A 16,326-nucleotide genomic window follows, 5' to 3' on the forward strand; every position below is an offset into this window, starting at 1 on the left:
CAGGTAACCCTTCTTTATGGCAGAAGCTTGCCAGTGGGACTCACTGCATGGTTTCCAGTGATCTTAGGGTCTCCAAACCCACCTTTTACTCTGCTAATCTCCATGCTGAGTGGTCAAATGCAGAACAGTATATAAGTCAGTGAAGAACTGAGAGGAAGATGACAAAATCTTGTAGTTCCCATCCCCTTACCCAGAATACAACAAACACATAAACACACACAGAGAGAGAGAGGGGGGAAAGAATGCTTCTTATAATTTCAAGTTCATCATTTGAGAGGTTGAAGCCCCTAAAGATTCTTCTAATTCCTGAGGACACTGATTATACGCTTTTAGATGTTTTCTCCAGATTTCAACTAGAAAACATAAATAAAATGGTGTAATTGATTAAAAAGGTATCAATCAGTAATAAAAACATTATGAGCACATTAGGACCATAGCTAAAGGTACGCTGGCTGAGTCCTATGGAGAAGGCTCCTCTTCCTCAAAACATTGTTCTCCACCAGGTGGACCAAAGGCCCATCCTCCATTCCTAAATATTACCTATTATCACCTAAGAGCACATCTCAGGGAACACTGTGAAAAACTAATAAACTCCCTGAATGCTGGTCCAGAAGTATCCCTGGACTACAACTATCTTTAAGCCATCCTCTTGCTAAGGCAACACAGACTGAAATCTGAAACGGGAGGTTTCTAACAGTCATGAACAACTTTGTGACTCAAAGTTTAGTTGGTCACCAGGGCCTTGGCAGTCAGCCACTGCCATTCACATGACCATGCAATGAAGAGGCTGCAGGCCCTTCGAGTCTTGCTATGGTATCATGGATTTATCTATCATTCAAATAGCTTTCCTAGTCGGCAGCCCTGATGTGCAAAGTTCCTACATGACTAGGTGGGAACCCAGAAAAGCATGTGTACAAACGTATCACGGGATTGGCTAGTTTTTCCTATCTCACCAAGCTTAAATATAGATTTAAATATATAGGTGTTATATATAAGTTTATAGCTTAAATATCCCAGGTTTAGCAGCATATCAGGCAGAGACCTGCACGAGAGCAACAGCAGTCTCAGCAGAACCCCAGAGACTGGCCTGTGACAGCAGACAGGGGACTGCTGCCCCAAGGAACCAGAGCCAGGGGCCTTCGCCTGAGCTTGCAGGATCACTTAGGGGAGATGCCAGAATTGGCAGGAGTAAGGGGAACTTTTAATACTGACTGAAGCAATGAGGCCGAAGGGTCAAAGGGCCTGTGAACAAGCCTGAGAAATTGTCCTAAGGAGTTGCATCCTGTTGCCAAGTAGAATTGTAACCTATTAACTTCACTAATAAACCCTGTAACTGAGATTATGATTCTGTGAGATCTAAGTGGTCACTAAAATGGATTTTGGGTTCAGTAGAAGAACATCTTCTCCCATTCACTATCTCTGAAAATCTAGCAAAGGGTCAGCTATGGGTTAGTTCTGACTAGATGGTACACAACAACAATGACAGTAACAGTAGGGTGCTCTGGTGGCCAAGAGGTAAAGAGTTGCACTGCCAACTCAAAAGCATGCAGTTCAAATCTACCAGCTGCTCTGTGGGAGAAAGGCAGTCTCCTCCCATGTGACTTACAGCCTCTGGAAACCTGAAGGGTAAGCTTTGAGTCCATTCCAACTTAATGGTACATAACAAGAGAGCAGTATGATTGGCATTGGAATTAAAAGAAGTCAGTGCAGGAGATGGAAGTCATGGCTGACCTTGTGGGAATTGTTCTCCTTTGTGTCCCAGGCCACCCCTACTCCTCCTGCACCTGCACCCACTGCCAGAGTACTCACTATAATGTGGTTCCTCTTTCTCAGGGGCTGCTGGACACCCCATAGGTGGGCTGTGGGCCCCAGGCTCTTGATCCACCTCCTGACACACATTTTCTAGCATGGTCTTGTACTGCTGCCGGGCTGCCATCGTCAGCTTGACCATCTTGTGAAACTGATCCTTAGATAGAAGATAGCACATATGTGATGCTCCAAGATCACCCGTGAGGAAACCAGCTTCTAAAACTTGACAGTAGTGCTCTCAGAAAGCAAAGCCATACTGGACATCACATTACTCCATGAGCTTGCATAGCCAGGACTGAGGTGAGGTCAGGGTGACTACTCCACCATCAGGAGCAGACTGGTAGCTGCCTGGGCTAAGGGAGCAGAGTCAGAGCCTGCTCAGCATTCCCAGGCCAGCAATATGTAAAAAGACTGTTGTGATGTAGTCTGTAGGGAGTTTCACTGCTAACCCAAAAGCTGTGCCTCACTAGAGGTAGGAGGTAGAAGCTCTGAGAAAGATGGGTAATTTCTTCCAATGCAATTTACTGCCACAGAAACCCAACAGAGGGTCAGGTTTGAGTTGGTTCTGATTTGATGGGAAAGAATTATGACAATGAACACAGGAAACTCTGTCTCTGTGGTTTCCTCTCCTCAATGCCACGTCAGTGAAGGTTCCAGGCATGTGCTGAGTAAGCAGAGGCTAACTGTACTCTTTTTTGGCTCTCTCCCATTAAAGTTTTTGCCACAACTTACCTGGGCTCCATCATAGCTGAATATTCCCACCACACTGACAGGAACAGCTTTGTTCAGACTGCGCCCCAGAGCTCTCCGGTTGAGTGCAAACACAAATGGAATATTCTGCTCACAGGCATAATCGATAATAGTGTGCAAAGTGTCATCCAGCCCACCTACGTTAAAGAAAAGGGAAAACAGTAAAGAAAATACATTACAGGGGATGCACCATACTCGTGGCAGAGAGTTCACACTCTTTTGGCAGCCTGTGCCAGATTTCACCAAAGGAAAAAGCCAACCCACTGCAGGCAAATACTTCATTACGGGCTTTTAAGGAAATCATTTCCCCAAACACTTATTTCCTTAAGGTGATAAAATGCATCAACCTTCCCATTCCAGTGTATGCGTAGTGTTACTAGTGTTACTTAGTGTTAGCTAATGTTTACCAAGTACTTGTTATGTGCTGAATCCTTGTGGCTTCGTGGTTAAAAGCTTAATGCAACTCAATTGTCAGCACTTTGAACCCTCTAGATGCTCACTGGTGAAAAGCCATGGAAGTCTGCTCCCACAAAGATTTATAGTCTTAGAAATTCCAATGAGGTTGTTCTAGTCTGTTCTATATGGTCACTATAAAATAGCATCAATTTGATGGCAAGGGGTTGAGTCTTAGTATCATAAGTCAAGGATGGACCTAAATGTAGTTCTCATGAAAATCCTATAAGGTTGATGCTTTTAGTTGTCACTGATAGATAAGAATCCAGAGGCACAGTGAAGTGGTGTCATTTGTCCCACACAACTCTTTGAAAAAGGCTGGCAGGGTTCTAGCTCTTGTATGTCTGTCCACTGTAACAAGACAAAGGGTAGCACTACCCTATTGCACCTTGACACAGCTTCTGATCCACAAGACCAGTCCCAAAAAATCCAAACAAATCACCTAAGAATTATTCCCAAAAAAGAGAATTAAGTACATCTGTGCACAGTAATCATGTTAAAAAAAAAGGATTTACACATTCTGTCAACAAGCAATTGAAATGAGTAATGGAAGAAATGATTGCATTTACAACGGCAAACTGCATGGAGAAAAATAACTTCGCCAAAAAACATGAAAGATTGAACTATATAGAGAGAAACTTCAACATGCTATTAAAGAATACAACAGAGTCTGGACACATGAAAAGATTGCTCTTAGATACTGTGATCTAAAATTATGTAGGTGTTTATAGTCTATAAAACTCTAAAACTTCAAAATGACATGGCTCACTGCAAACAAGATTTTTCTTTTCTTTTCTGGTAAATAAAAACCTTGAAAACAATATACAAGCAAAAGCAGCCAGAATATTCCGTGGACATTGATATTAGGCTAGCATGAAACAGTATTAAAATCTGCTATTAAGTTACTTCAATTTAAACAAAATTCATTAAACTCATCATTGTAGAATTGGAAACATCAAGCTGACCTTCCAGTGGGCTTCCAAGATTGTAAACAGCACAGGAAGAAACTACCCATAAGGATTCAAATAATCAGAGAAGCTTGGCCTTTGGGTTAGCAGCACAACTCCCTATGGACTCAGCCATGAAAACCGCATAGGTGATGCAAATCAAGAGAACAAAGTATCCAGGACCCTGCATGAAATGTGAGTTTCTGACACAAAGAGTTTTTCAAATCAGGAAAGAGTGTTCCAATAAACAATGTTGGACCCTGAATGGATTTTTACTTTGCATTTTAGGGCAAAATATTCTTTCTCCTTAAAAATGAAAAGAATGGCACAGATGATTAGCATTCAGCTGCTAAATGAAAGACCAAAGGTGTAAGTTCATGCAGAAGTTTCCCGGAAAGAAAGCCTGTCTATCTATTGAAAAGGCAGTCACTTAACACACTATGGAGTACAATTGTATTCTGACAAAAATGGGGCCACCATACATCAGAACTGATTTGGCAACAGCTGGTTAGGTTTTCTTAAACATTAAAAAAATAAATAAATAAAATAAAAACAAGAAATATAGCACATTCTGAAAATAAAGTACTTATTATTACTTTGTGCTGCTGAGTTGGAACCAACCCATACACAGCAGACCCTCCAGCAGGTGGATTCAAACCATGTATTTTTGTTTTAGTATAGCACAACTCTTTACCACTAAGCCACTAGAGCTCTCTAATAAAGTACTACACAACATGGAAAGAGTTTTCACAGAGGAAGATATTTGGATGGCCAACAGATACAAGAAGAAATGCTCAAAATCACTGGCAATAAAGCAGATGCAAATCAAAACCACAATGAGATACCATCTCACTCCAGTAGCAGTGGCAAAGTTTAACAGGACAGCAAATAACGCTTGTTGAAGAAGATGTGGCCAGATAAGAACTCTTATATACTGGTGGAGGGATTGTAGAATGGTACAACCATCCTGGAAGGCAGTTTGGTGTTTCCTCAGAAAGCTGAACACAGAAATTCTTTATGATCCAGCTATTCCACTGCTTGGAATATACCCCAAGAGAATGAAAACTGAGGCATGCATAAATAGAGACCTGTAAACCGATGTTCATAGTAGCATTATTCACCATCGCAAGAACGTGGAAACAGTCCAAATGTCCAATCACAATAGAAAGGACTGAGAAACTGTGGTAAATTTACACAATGGAATACTACGCAGCATGTAGGAACAATGATTTTGGAAAGCGCCACCTAACTTGGGAGGGACTGGAGAGCATTATGCTGAGTGAACTAACTCAGTCCCATGAGGACAAATACTGTATAAAACCATTAAATGAGTATGAAGATTGGGGGTGGGTAGCCTAGGGGGTTGGTTCTGATTCTAGGAATCCTATAGGACAGAAATGCCCTTACAGGGCTTCCAAAAACTGTCAATCTTTATAAAAGTAGACCACTACATCTTTCATCCTTGAAACAGTTGGTAAGCTTGAATTACTACTTTTTCTGGCTAGCATCCAAGTTTCTAAGCCCTGGGCCACCATGGCTCCATAAATCCCTTCTTCTGCTATGGCTGTCAGGACTTCAGGCTGACTCTGAATCACAGCGAAACTAGACATAACAGAACAAAGTCCTGCCTGACCTTGGGCCTCACTGTAATCTGCAGTGCTTAGGCTCATTACCACCATCATTGCAGCCATGGAACAGGTGTTCTGTAGTCAATGAAAATTAGCAGACAGCTTTTCCCCCCCATCTTGCAAGATGGCAGGTGAAAAGCCAGACACAAAGAAGAAGTCTGAGGTCAAGCCTGAAGCCAAGAAGGTAGATGCAGGATAGAGAAGCCATGGTATATTCACACAATGGAATACTATGCAGTATTGAAAAACAAGGAACCCATGAAATATTATACAAAATGGGTGACCTTGGAGGACATTATGCTGACAAATACTTCATAATGCCACTGTTAAAAAATAGGACTGAAATTGGGGGTTAGGGGAAACTAAGAGAGGATAAATAATGTACACTGCATTGAAACAGATGAGGAATAGAACTGCTTAAAAGGAATATATGATTAGATATTATTTGCATGACAACAGTCCAGAATAAGAGCTGCATAGTAAAGTGGACTGGGGTGGTGGTGGTGTAGATTGTACAACAATGAAAGAATTTTTTTTTCAAAGAAAAAAAGCAAATGGGGGTGGTGTGCGCATGGAGGAAAATGCGGAAATCCAAGTTCTCTATAAATTTTCATTAAAATGTCAATTTAATAAATTCTAGAAAAAAAGATTGAAAAAAAAGGAGGCAGATGCTAGTGGCAAAGTTAAAAAGGCCAAGCCCAAGGGGGGCTAAACTCCCAAGAAGGGGAAGCCCCACTGCAGCCACAATCCTGTCCTAGTCTGAGGAATCAGCAGATATTCCAGATCAGCCATGTATTCTAGGAAGGCCACATACGAGAGGAAGTACTCAGCCACTAAATCGAGGGCTGAAAAGGAGAAGGTTCTTAATACGGTCACGAAATCAGCTGGTGCTGATAAAAATGGTGGTACCCAAATGGTGAAACGTCACAAAATGCCTAGGTATTATCCTACTGAAGACATGCCTTGGAAGCTGCTGAGCCATGGCAAAAACCCCTTCAGTCAGCATGTGAGGAGACTACATGCTAGCATCACACCCAGGACTGTTCTGATAATCCTCACAGCATGCCACAAGGGCAAGAGTGGTTTACCTGAAGCAGCTGGATAGTGGCTTGCTCCTTGTGATCAAGCCTCTGACCCTCAATTGAGTTCCTCTGCAGAGAAGAGACCAGAAATCTGTTATTGCCACCTCCACTAAACTTGACATCAGTGGCGTGAAAGTCTCAAAACATCTCACTGAAGATTCCTTAAAGAAGAAGCAGCTGCAGAAGCCCTGCCACCAGGAGGGTGAAGGAGAAATATGAAAATACAGAGCACTGCAAGGTTGATCAGAAAACTGTGGACTCCCAAATTTTGTCAAAAATCAGAGCCATTCCTCAGCTGATAAAGCTCCTACCTACAATCTTTATTCTCCCTCACCAATGGAGTTTATCCTCACAGATTTCTTGCATAAGACATAATTAAAGAATGTTTAAAGTAAAAAAAAGAAAAAAAATTGGCAGACAACCAAGGGGCCCCTGGACGTCTGAGGAAATACTCCAACACAAGAAATACACAGAGTAACAACAATTTGGAGAGATGGAGGCTGTGCAGGGAGGAGAAAGCTTAGCATCACTGAAATCTTCAAAGAGAAAAGTCATCCATTTATAAAGTAAAGCAGTTGCTATAAAAAAGGATTTTTCAAAACAATTATTTTATTACAAGTTCTCAGGAATGAAAATTAACAGGAATAAAAGATTCTATAGAAATTTAAAAATGACCCAGGAAACATTTGTGTAACCTGGTTTCTCCAATGATTTTGGATACCTTTGCAGTTCTGATGTCCACCCTTTGTACACTAGGTGCCTGGGGACTGTATCAAATCTATATTCACACAAGCAAGACGAGTCCCCTTTCTGTTACATTCTGATCAACTTTATCATGAACAGAGGCGAGACCCCCCCCTAGCCTGGGAAAGAGACGGTCCGGCTGCTACTGGAGGCTAGCTCCTAGGTGCTCTTGACAAGTTAATAAAGCTCACTCTTCAGATGTGAAATGGCAACTGGCAAAGATCATCAGTAAGGGCACAGCATCAAGATTTGGAATGAAAATGCGATTCTAGCCTACTTTGCTATTACAGCAGAAAGGAATGGAACCAGGGCAGGCAAGGTACTCTTGACTTTTTCCGTGGTCATTCAAAGAAGTGAAATTCTTTTTCATGCGGATGGTTTATCTTTTTGTTATTGTTGCTGTTCCCATGGGCCTCTACAAATCATGTCGGATGTTTAACTTAGCCCAGATGAAGATATTAATGAGAGGTGGAATTTTGCCCCTAACATCAATTTCTGTAGTACTTAAACTGAAGTGGAAATAAAATGGATAAGCAAGTCCTCTAAGGAAGCAAGATGACACAGAACTTTAGGAGAAAGGACATGAGATGTGAGAGACAAGGAGTTCACTGCCAGCTGCTTTGCTCAGGAAATCAGCCCAAAAGACAAAGTAAACCTCAGACGGCAAGATCTTTAGACAAACCTGTATCTTTAACTAATAGACAGGTTAGTTAATCACAGACTGAATGACTAAATTTAAAAATGACAGAGGCCCTATCTAGATAATGTTTGGCATCCAGGGATAAAACTCCATGGTCCAAGTGACCAGTGACCATTTCCAGCTCACCAGGGAGACTCTAGTATTCAACATGCAGAAGGTATTTCTTCTTCTGTTGCAAGAGGCTTTCCTCAGCAGGAAGAGGATACTGTATGCAAGACACATAAGTCTGCCTGATAAAGATGAGGTGTTTGGTGGCCAAATGGGACTTCAAAAACAATAATTAGTAATTAAAACCAGCAATATGCATAGCTTAATCCTAGGGCATAGGTCTCACCTGCTAGCAGTCAGATGGGCCTGTGGTGTAAGCTGACGGAAGGTACTAGGATTTTGGTGAGAGACTCCCAGTCCAAAGCACAGCTGTTCTTACCTTTGGATTGTATCTTCTCACAGTTGGGAGAAATGATGACACATTTCAACTTCTTGAGCTTTAGGTGTTTGAGAACTTCTCTCAACCCCAACACGAGCCTGCGTTTGGTCTTAGCCTTGATGGGATCTTTCTGGTACATACGGTCTTGGAAACGCACCAACTCTTTTAGGAGATCCGTAACACAAGCATCAACTTCTTTACTAAGCATCTGGCTGCAGTAACTGAAAGAAGTATCAAATACTATCAGCATGTCAACTGACTCTACCATCCCAGCACTATTCTCATAAATATTATAGATGTGAGGAATAGTGAGAAAGTCCTCTTCAGAAAACCACATTTTGATGAGTACTGCTAAAAAAAAATGTGAGATTTCCGACTGATCTGATTTTATGAGAGATACTGAGGCATCCCCAGACTCCCAACTACAAGGACCCTCTGTGTCCTAGTTCTTCATTATGCTGTGCCATACCAGTCCCTCTAAGAGCAGCTCTGATACTCCTCACCAAAAACACAAACCTACAGAAGTCTGCCCTGGAAGAAAAGTGGGTAAAACCTCCTGAAGAGAGTTGACATGATCATCTGCTAAGAAATTATAGAGAAGCAACACCAAGGGAAGCCCAAATGTCACCTTCAGTTCATCCATGCTCAATCATTGATTCAAGAGCATCTCTTCTATCCATGACAAATAAAATAGAATTTTCTAATTTTCATTAGAGCAGATACAATAACTAGGCTGCTATTCTTGTAAAAGTGTTACATTTGATACTTAGGCACTTTCAACATTGCTGTTATTGTTAGGTGTCACTGAGCTGACCACATCTCATTGTTGTGGCTATGTGCTGTTGAGTTGCCCATGACTCAAAATGACCCTATGTACAATAGCCTTAAACCCTGCTCTATCCTATGCCAATCATATTGTCTTTGATGCACCTAACCCCATTACCCCAGTCAGTGAATTAATCCATCTCATTGAGGGTCTTCCTCTCTTGCACTGTTCCTCCACCCTCCCAAGCATGATGTCCCTCTCCAAGGACTGATCCTGCCTTGCAACACGACCAAAGTATGTCAGATGAAGCTTCAGAATCCTTGCCTCAAAGGAGCAGCCTGGCTTCACCCTCTTCAGGACAAACTTGTTCATTCTCCTAGCAGTCCATGGTATATTCTATACTCTTCTCTAGCACCACAGCTCAAAGGCAACAATTCTTCTATCATCCCTAGTCACTGTCAAGCTTTATGATGCATAGCAAGTAACTGCAAAGACCATGGCCTGTATCAGGCAAACTCTAGTCTCCAGACTGATATTGTTGGTCTTTAGTACTTTGGAGAGGTCTCTGACAGCAGACTTTCCCAATGCAATTCATTTTTTAATTTCCTGGCTGCTGGTACCAAGAGTGTTGATGGTGGAGCCAAGCAAACTGAAGCTAATGACAATCTCAATCTCTTCACCATCCATCATGATGCCGCCAATTCGCCCAGTGGTGAGAATCTTTTGTTTTCTTCTGCACCAAGTGCTTCAGGTCCTCTCAATTTCAGCAAGCAGGGTTGTATCATACGCATAATGCAGACTGTTGATGAGTATACCTCCAATCCTGATGTCACATTTCTCTTCATAGAGCCCAGCCTCCCCAATAATCTGTTCCACATATAGATTGAAAAGATATGCAGATAGGACACATCCTTAAGGGGTGTACACCCTTACCAACTTAGAACCATGCAGTACTTCCTTGCTCTACATCTCACAGAGACCCTATAAACAACAGATCTGAACCATGCCCTATTGGGAGCCATCCATGCCATTTCTGATATGCTCCAGCCCATTATTACACTCATTGTGTCAGTCCATCTTATTGAGAGTCTTCCTATCTTTTGCTGACCTTCTACCTTTCCCAGTATGATATCCTTTTTCCAAAGACTGGTCCCTCATGACAATATGCCTAAAGTATGTAATACAAAGTTTTATCATCCTTGTCTCTAAGGAGCACGCTGTTTGCACTTCTTCCAAGAAAGACTTGCTTATTTGTTTGGCAGTACATAGGATTGCCAGTACTCTTCTCCAACACCATAATTCAAAGGTTTCAATTCTTTTTCCTTCTGTTATCCTTATTCATTGTTCTACTTTCAGATGCATAGGAAGTAAAAGACCATGGTTTGACTCAGATGCACCTTAGTCTTTAAAATTACATTCTTGCCCTCTAGCACTTTGGACAGGTCCCTGCGAGATGATTTCCTGAATGCACTATCTTCTGAAATCTTGAGTGCTATTACCATATGTGTTGACTGTGGATCCAAGTAAAATTAAATGGTGACAACATCAATCTTTTCTCCATCTTTCATGATGCTACCTATTGGTCCAGTGGTGAGGAATTTTTTCCTTAGTGGTGAGGATTTTTTCTTGATGTTGAGATGTTATTTAAGTCTATTGGTTTTGATCTTCTGCAGCAAGTATTTTAAGTATGCTTCAATAAGTAAGGCTTAACATGATGAGTCTTCCTCCAAAACTGATGCCACATTCTTCTTCATATATAGTACAGCTTCTCAAATTATTTGCTCAGCAACAGGAGAAAGGCCACAATACTGATACACATCTTTCCTTTTTTTTGGGTAACAGCTGAAGAAGTCTTTTCTTTAAATTTTTATTCATTCATTGTTGTACATTTTCTTCCCTTCTTCTCTCTACAGCCCACTTTGCAGTGCACCTCTTGTTCCAGATTATTGTTACCTTTTCTCCTTTTAAACCATGTTGTGCTATTGTTATGTACCATCAAGTCGGAACTGACCCACAGCTAACCCTGGGTTTTCAGAGGAAGTTTAACCACTTGGGAGGAGACTGCCCATCTTTCTCCCATGGAATAGCTAGTGGATCCAAACTACATGCCTTTAGGATTGCAGTGCAGCTTCTTGACTCCAGGATACCAGAGCTCCCCTTAAATCATATGCTGTCAAGTTGCCTACAATTCAAAGCAACCCTATGCACAACAGCTCAGTACTCTGTCCTATTCTGAGCCAATCTCACTGTCTCTAACACACATGCCCCTATTACTCTAGTTATTGTGTCAATCCATCTCATCCAGGGTCTTTCTCTCTTGTGTTGTTCCTCCACCCTTATGCATTATGTCCTTCTCTTAAGGATTGGTCCCTCCTGAGAACACGCCCAAAGTATGTGAGATGGAGCTTCAAAACCCTTGCCTCCAGAGAGCACCTTGGTTTAACCCTCTCCAGAACAGACTTATTTTTTTCTTTTGGCAGTCCATGGTATGTTCAACGCTCTTCTCTAGCACCACAACTCAAAGGCATAAATTCTTCTTCTATCATCCTCAGCCACTGTCCAGTTTTTCCGCTGCATGGCAAGTAACTGTGAAGACCATGGCCTGGATCAGGTGCCCCATAATCTTTAGAATGACATCCTTGCATTTCTGCACTCTGGAGAAGTCCCTGACAGCAGATTTTCCCAATCCAATTTGTCTTTTTATTTCCTGGCTGCTGGTCCCAAAAGTGTTGATTACAGACTTGAACAAAGTGAAACTGTTGACAATCTCTCTTCTCCATCTATCTTATTAGCCCAGTGGTGAGAATCTTTGTTTTCTTGTATTCCCTTAATTCTGTTTTGACAACAGCAAAGTTTTGCATTAGCACAATGAAATATTTTGGGATTCTCTTTCTTTTCAATGTTAGCCATAACTTCTTGGATTCATACAGTCAAGTGCCTTTACATAGTTAATAAAACAGAAGTAAACAAAAAACATATTTTAAAACTTTATACCATAGGATGAAAAGATAGTGTGGCTCAACTATATAGTTTTATAGTGTTGTGGATCCAAAGAGTATAGAAATAACTGCCAAAGAAGATTAACTAGCATACAATTCCATCTTCAAGTTAATAGTGGAGCAAGGGTATAGGAACCAAAGTTTACTTACTCCCTGAATCTTCGGCTGTGGATCTTAGGGAAGCTGATGGAGTCGAGACCAAGATGGCAAGCTTCTGTGTCACTACGGGGCTCAGTTCTGAGTTGCTCTTCCAACTCACTTTCTTCTGTAAAAGTGGAGAGGACTGATCCTTCTGTTTCCCCTGGAGATGTACAAAGCAACGAAGTCAACACATAGTGAGTGCCTATAGAATACAGTGCACAGATGCAAATGGACCTATTGGTATGTCATTCCCAATAGCACCTGCTCAAGAAGTATACAACCCCAAAGTGCGCACACATGCCATGTTAACAAACACATATGATGAGGGCTTTTACAAAGATAATGAAACTAGAAGAACAATGACATGAGAAACTGGAAAAATAAACAAAGATAGCACAACAGCCTTTTGGTCTGGCTGGCTGGCTGCCTGCGAGGCACTCCCACCAACACTCAAATTTATTATTCAATTTTGGAATTTAACCTAATGAATTTCTTACCAGGAAGTTTTAAAATCTAGCTTTTTGGTTTTAATTTTTTTTGAGATTATTTCTTGATCAAATAATCCTTAGGTAAGAGGTGAACTTACATCTCATATATGAGACCCTCAAAATTGAGTTTATTCTAACACACCATATATGATTTAGCAAGTACTTAAGATTCCCAAATTACTTTCACAGATTACCACTATGTAAATGAAGGTAGCAGATCACTCAGTGAAGGAGCCAAGCAATGTCCACTACACTTACCAGAGGGACAAACATGTCACACAGGCTGGCAACGATGTGGAGCAACCACAATATTATCTACTCTTTGTTGGCTTCCATGTAACTGGTAAAAATCTATCCGGCAGATTCTATTAAAGCTGTCCTGCGATTCCACCCTTAAGTAAATACCAAACAGGAGCAATTGCTCATGTTCTCCAACAAAACAAACACAATCATGTCCATAGCAGCCCAACTTATAAAAGCTCTAAAGCAAACATTCCCTCAATGCCCTTTAACAAACCTGTTCAGGCAAGAGCAATGATTTTTCATTGATGATAATAAAGTACAATGGTGTGGCCAAAGATGGACAAATTCAACTATTATGTGCAAAGAAAGAAGCAGGGATAGGAACATACACACACCGTGTGACTCCACTGTAAAGATGCAGCCACAGAGGTATAGTCAGTGCGGCAATGCCTTTTGGTGGGCAGTGGGAAGGTCTATGACTAGAGGGACAGCAGCAGTGTTTCTAGTTTCTATTTCCTGATAAGAGTTTGTGTTCACTTTGTGAAAAGTCTTCAAGCTGTATACTTTCAACTTTTTTGAATGTATATTTCAATCAAGTTTACCTTAAAATATCTTTTCTTTCTTAGGATCTCTATTCGGTATAGTTCTGGCTAAGCAGCTATAAGTGATGTTAATTTTCATGGTTAGTCCAATTTATGGGGAAATCTAGTGCCACCCAGACAAGTCATGCTTGGCAAATTCATCATCTCTGTCCCTCAGAGACAGCAGTGCCAGGAAGCTTACTCGTCATTCAGGGATGCTTTCTTGGAAAACTAGGTATCTACACCTTTTTGTACGTCCCTGAGTATAGCCCTGATTTCCTTTTTTACCATAAAAAAATGGGAAAATGTTGGCAAAGTTGCAGACAATGTGCTATAAACCCATCTCATTTCTGCATGGCATCTCCCATCTCATGGGGTCTCTAAGAAAAAAGAAACCAGGAACTGGTACCTGAGGAGTTAGCCGGAAGGACGGGCTGGTGTTCACCAGTACTCGCTACCTCTTGTACATCATTTGCAGCATTTTCTTGGAGACGCTGCTGTTTTCTTTCCTGCCGTTCCTTCAAAATAATCTTTTAAAAAGAAAAATTATTAATTTTCACTCAAATCACAATTAAAAGAAAAAAAATTTTTTAAATTATTAAATACCTAAACACTTGTACTAAAAAGATACATCTTCCTGCAAAACAGACTGTTCAACTTCAACTTGTTGTTAGGTCTGTGTCCCAGACCTGCCTAACCTCTGACCATTAGTGTAGGAATCTACCCTATCCCCACCCTAGACAGGGTGGATGCTGTACAAGCAGGACTCAAATGCCAATTTTGATGTAAAACAGTCCCTCTATGTGACCCTGTCCTCTAGACTGAGACCTACCATAGACACTACAGCTTAAAGGGAGAGATATAGCCCACAGGCCCAACACAAGAGGGACAGGGAGAATTCCTAGTGAATCTGAACATGAGACAGATCATCATCTAGAGCAAGATAATGACATAATGAGGACTATATACTTCTTGATGTCACTTAGAGTAAAAAAAAAACCAAAATTTTCCCTCTCAAGCAATTCCTGTTTCATATGCTTCATCAAGTTAATGACTGTTTTATTAGAAAATTATTAACACTTCTTGATAGAGTAATAGTCAAATAATATAAGCCTTAATTGGAAGCAGGAGTGGCATCCACTTCCTAAACAACATGCCTCCGGAAACTCTATGAACTTTGATAAATGTCGATAGTTGTAGAAGGCCTTCAGGCCTTTTGTTCATAGAGTTGCTAGGAATCATGCAATCAACAACAACAATCAGGCAATCAACAACAACAAGCCTTAAAATCTAGAAACCCAAGCCCTATAAGCAGTAAATGATTATATAATATTTCAACAACCAGTGGTGTTGTTTCTCACACACCTTCTTTAGGGAGGTTGGCTTCTTGGCCTTGGGAGTCTCCCTCTGCTTTCCCTTCTTCTGCAGTGGGGCACTGGAATCCAAGGGGTTGTGCGGACCCTGTGCCTGGTTCAAGTGGTGGTTCTTCATGCCAGCTGATGCATCTTTGGAAAGGACTGGCACGGCACCAACTGAAACAAAGTGTGCACGATGCAACATAAGTGCTGGTCCAGCTGTGGAGCCTATGCTTCATACCACTGAAGGTGTGGCCCCATGGGACCCACCTCACTCATATTCTGCCAAATTATTTCAGAGATTCCTGCAATCTCCTGAGACACAGAGTCTGAAAAAACCAATGCAAGGTTAAAAGTGGAAACTAAGTTAACAGCAGTGATTGGGAGGGCACATAACTGCTATCAGGTATAAGTCTCTTGCCACCATTTTCAACTGAGCATTGCCTTGATAAAAATAAACTGATTTATGTTTGTATATAGTCTATCTAGCTACCCTTTAGACCCTTAGAACAGTCTAATAATATTTCTAGTTCATTCAGTAATTTTCTAGATGTACAAATTCTATCATGTTCATGATGGCAATAGCACTACATAAGCAATGAACTATAATTATCACTGGATAGTTCAAATTAATCTTCCTTTCTTGGTCTACTTCCCACCTTATTTAACAGTTTCAAAGAAAGACTTTAACTTGGTATACTTTCTTAGGAAACTGTTTACTAGGAAAATTTCCAAGTACACACATAAGAAGAATGTTACAATAAACCCCTATGAATTCATTATTCAACTTTTAACAACCAACAATATTTCCCCAAAGCTAAAGGAAGAAACCAAGAAATCAAAGAGCTGAACAGAAAATTTCAAAAGGCAGCTCGGGACAACAAAGCAAGATACTATAATGAAATGTGCAAAGAGCTGGAGTCAGAAAATCAAAGGGGCCGAACTCGCTCAGTGTTTCTTAAGCTGAAGGATTTAAAAAACAAATTCAAGCCACAGGTGGCAATACTTAAAGATACTTTGGGTAGAATGTTAAATGATCCAGGAAGTATCAAAAGAAGATGGAAGGAGTACACAAAGTCACTGTATCAGAAGGAATTGGCTGACACAGAATTTCATGAAATAACATATGAGCAAGAGCCTACAGTGATGAAGGAGGGAAGTTCAAGTTGCTCTGAAGGAATTGGCAAAAACAAGTCTCCAGGAGTTGACAACA

General features: G+C 41.0%; 1 protein-coding gene across 1 annotated transcript in view; it reads right to left on the reverse strand.

Annotated features, from left to right (window-relative positions):
* Positions 1-249: 249 nt before the first annotated feature.
* SECISBP2 (SECIS binding protein 2) overlaps positions 250-16,326 on the reverse strand; it is a 49,592-nt gene continuing 33,515 nt past the window's right edge. The window contains exons 11-17 of the mRNA XM_006902566.1: positions 15,124-15,290; positions 14,162-14,288; positions 12,456-12,597; positions 8,541-8,761; positions 2,542-2,696; positions 1,810-1,966; positions 250-353 (exon numbers count right to left, since the gene is read on the reverse strand). Of these exons, the coding sequence (XP_006902628.1) occupies positions 250-353; positions 1,810-1,966; positions 2,542-2,696; positions 8,541-8,761; positions 12,456-12,597; positions 14,162-14,288; positions 15,124-15,290 (1,073 nt within the window). The remainder of the gene's footprint in view (positions 354-1,809; positions 1,967-2,541; positions 2,697-8,540; positions 8,762-12,455; positions 12,598-14,161; positions 14,289-15,123; positions 15,291-16,326) is intronic.

The sequence above is a fragment of the Elephantulus edwardii genome, unplaced genomic scaffold (assembly GCF_000299155.1).
Source record: "Elephantulus edwardii isolate Elephantulus edwardi_28Jun2011 unplaced genomic scaffold, EleEdw1.0 scaffold00429, whole genome shotgun sequence".
Classification (NCBI taxonomy): Eukaryota; Metazoa; Chordata; class Mammalia; order Macroscelidea; family Macroscelididae; genus Elephantulus; species Elephantulus edwardii.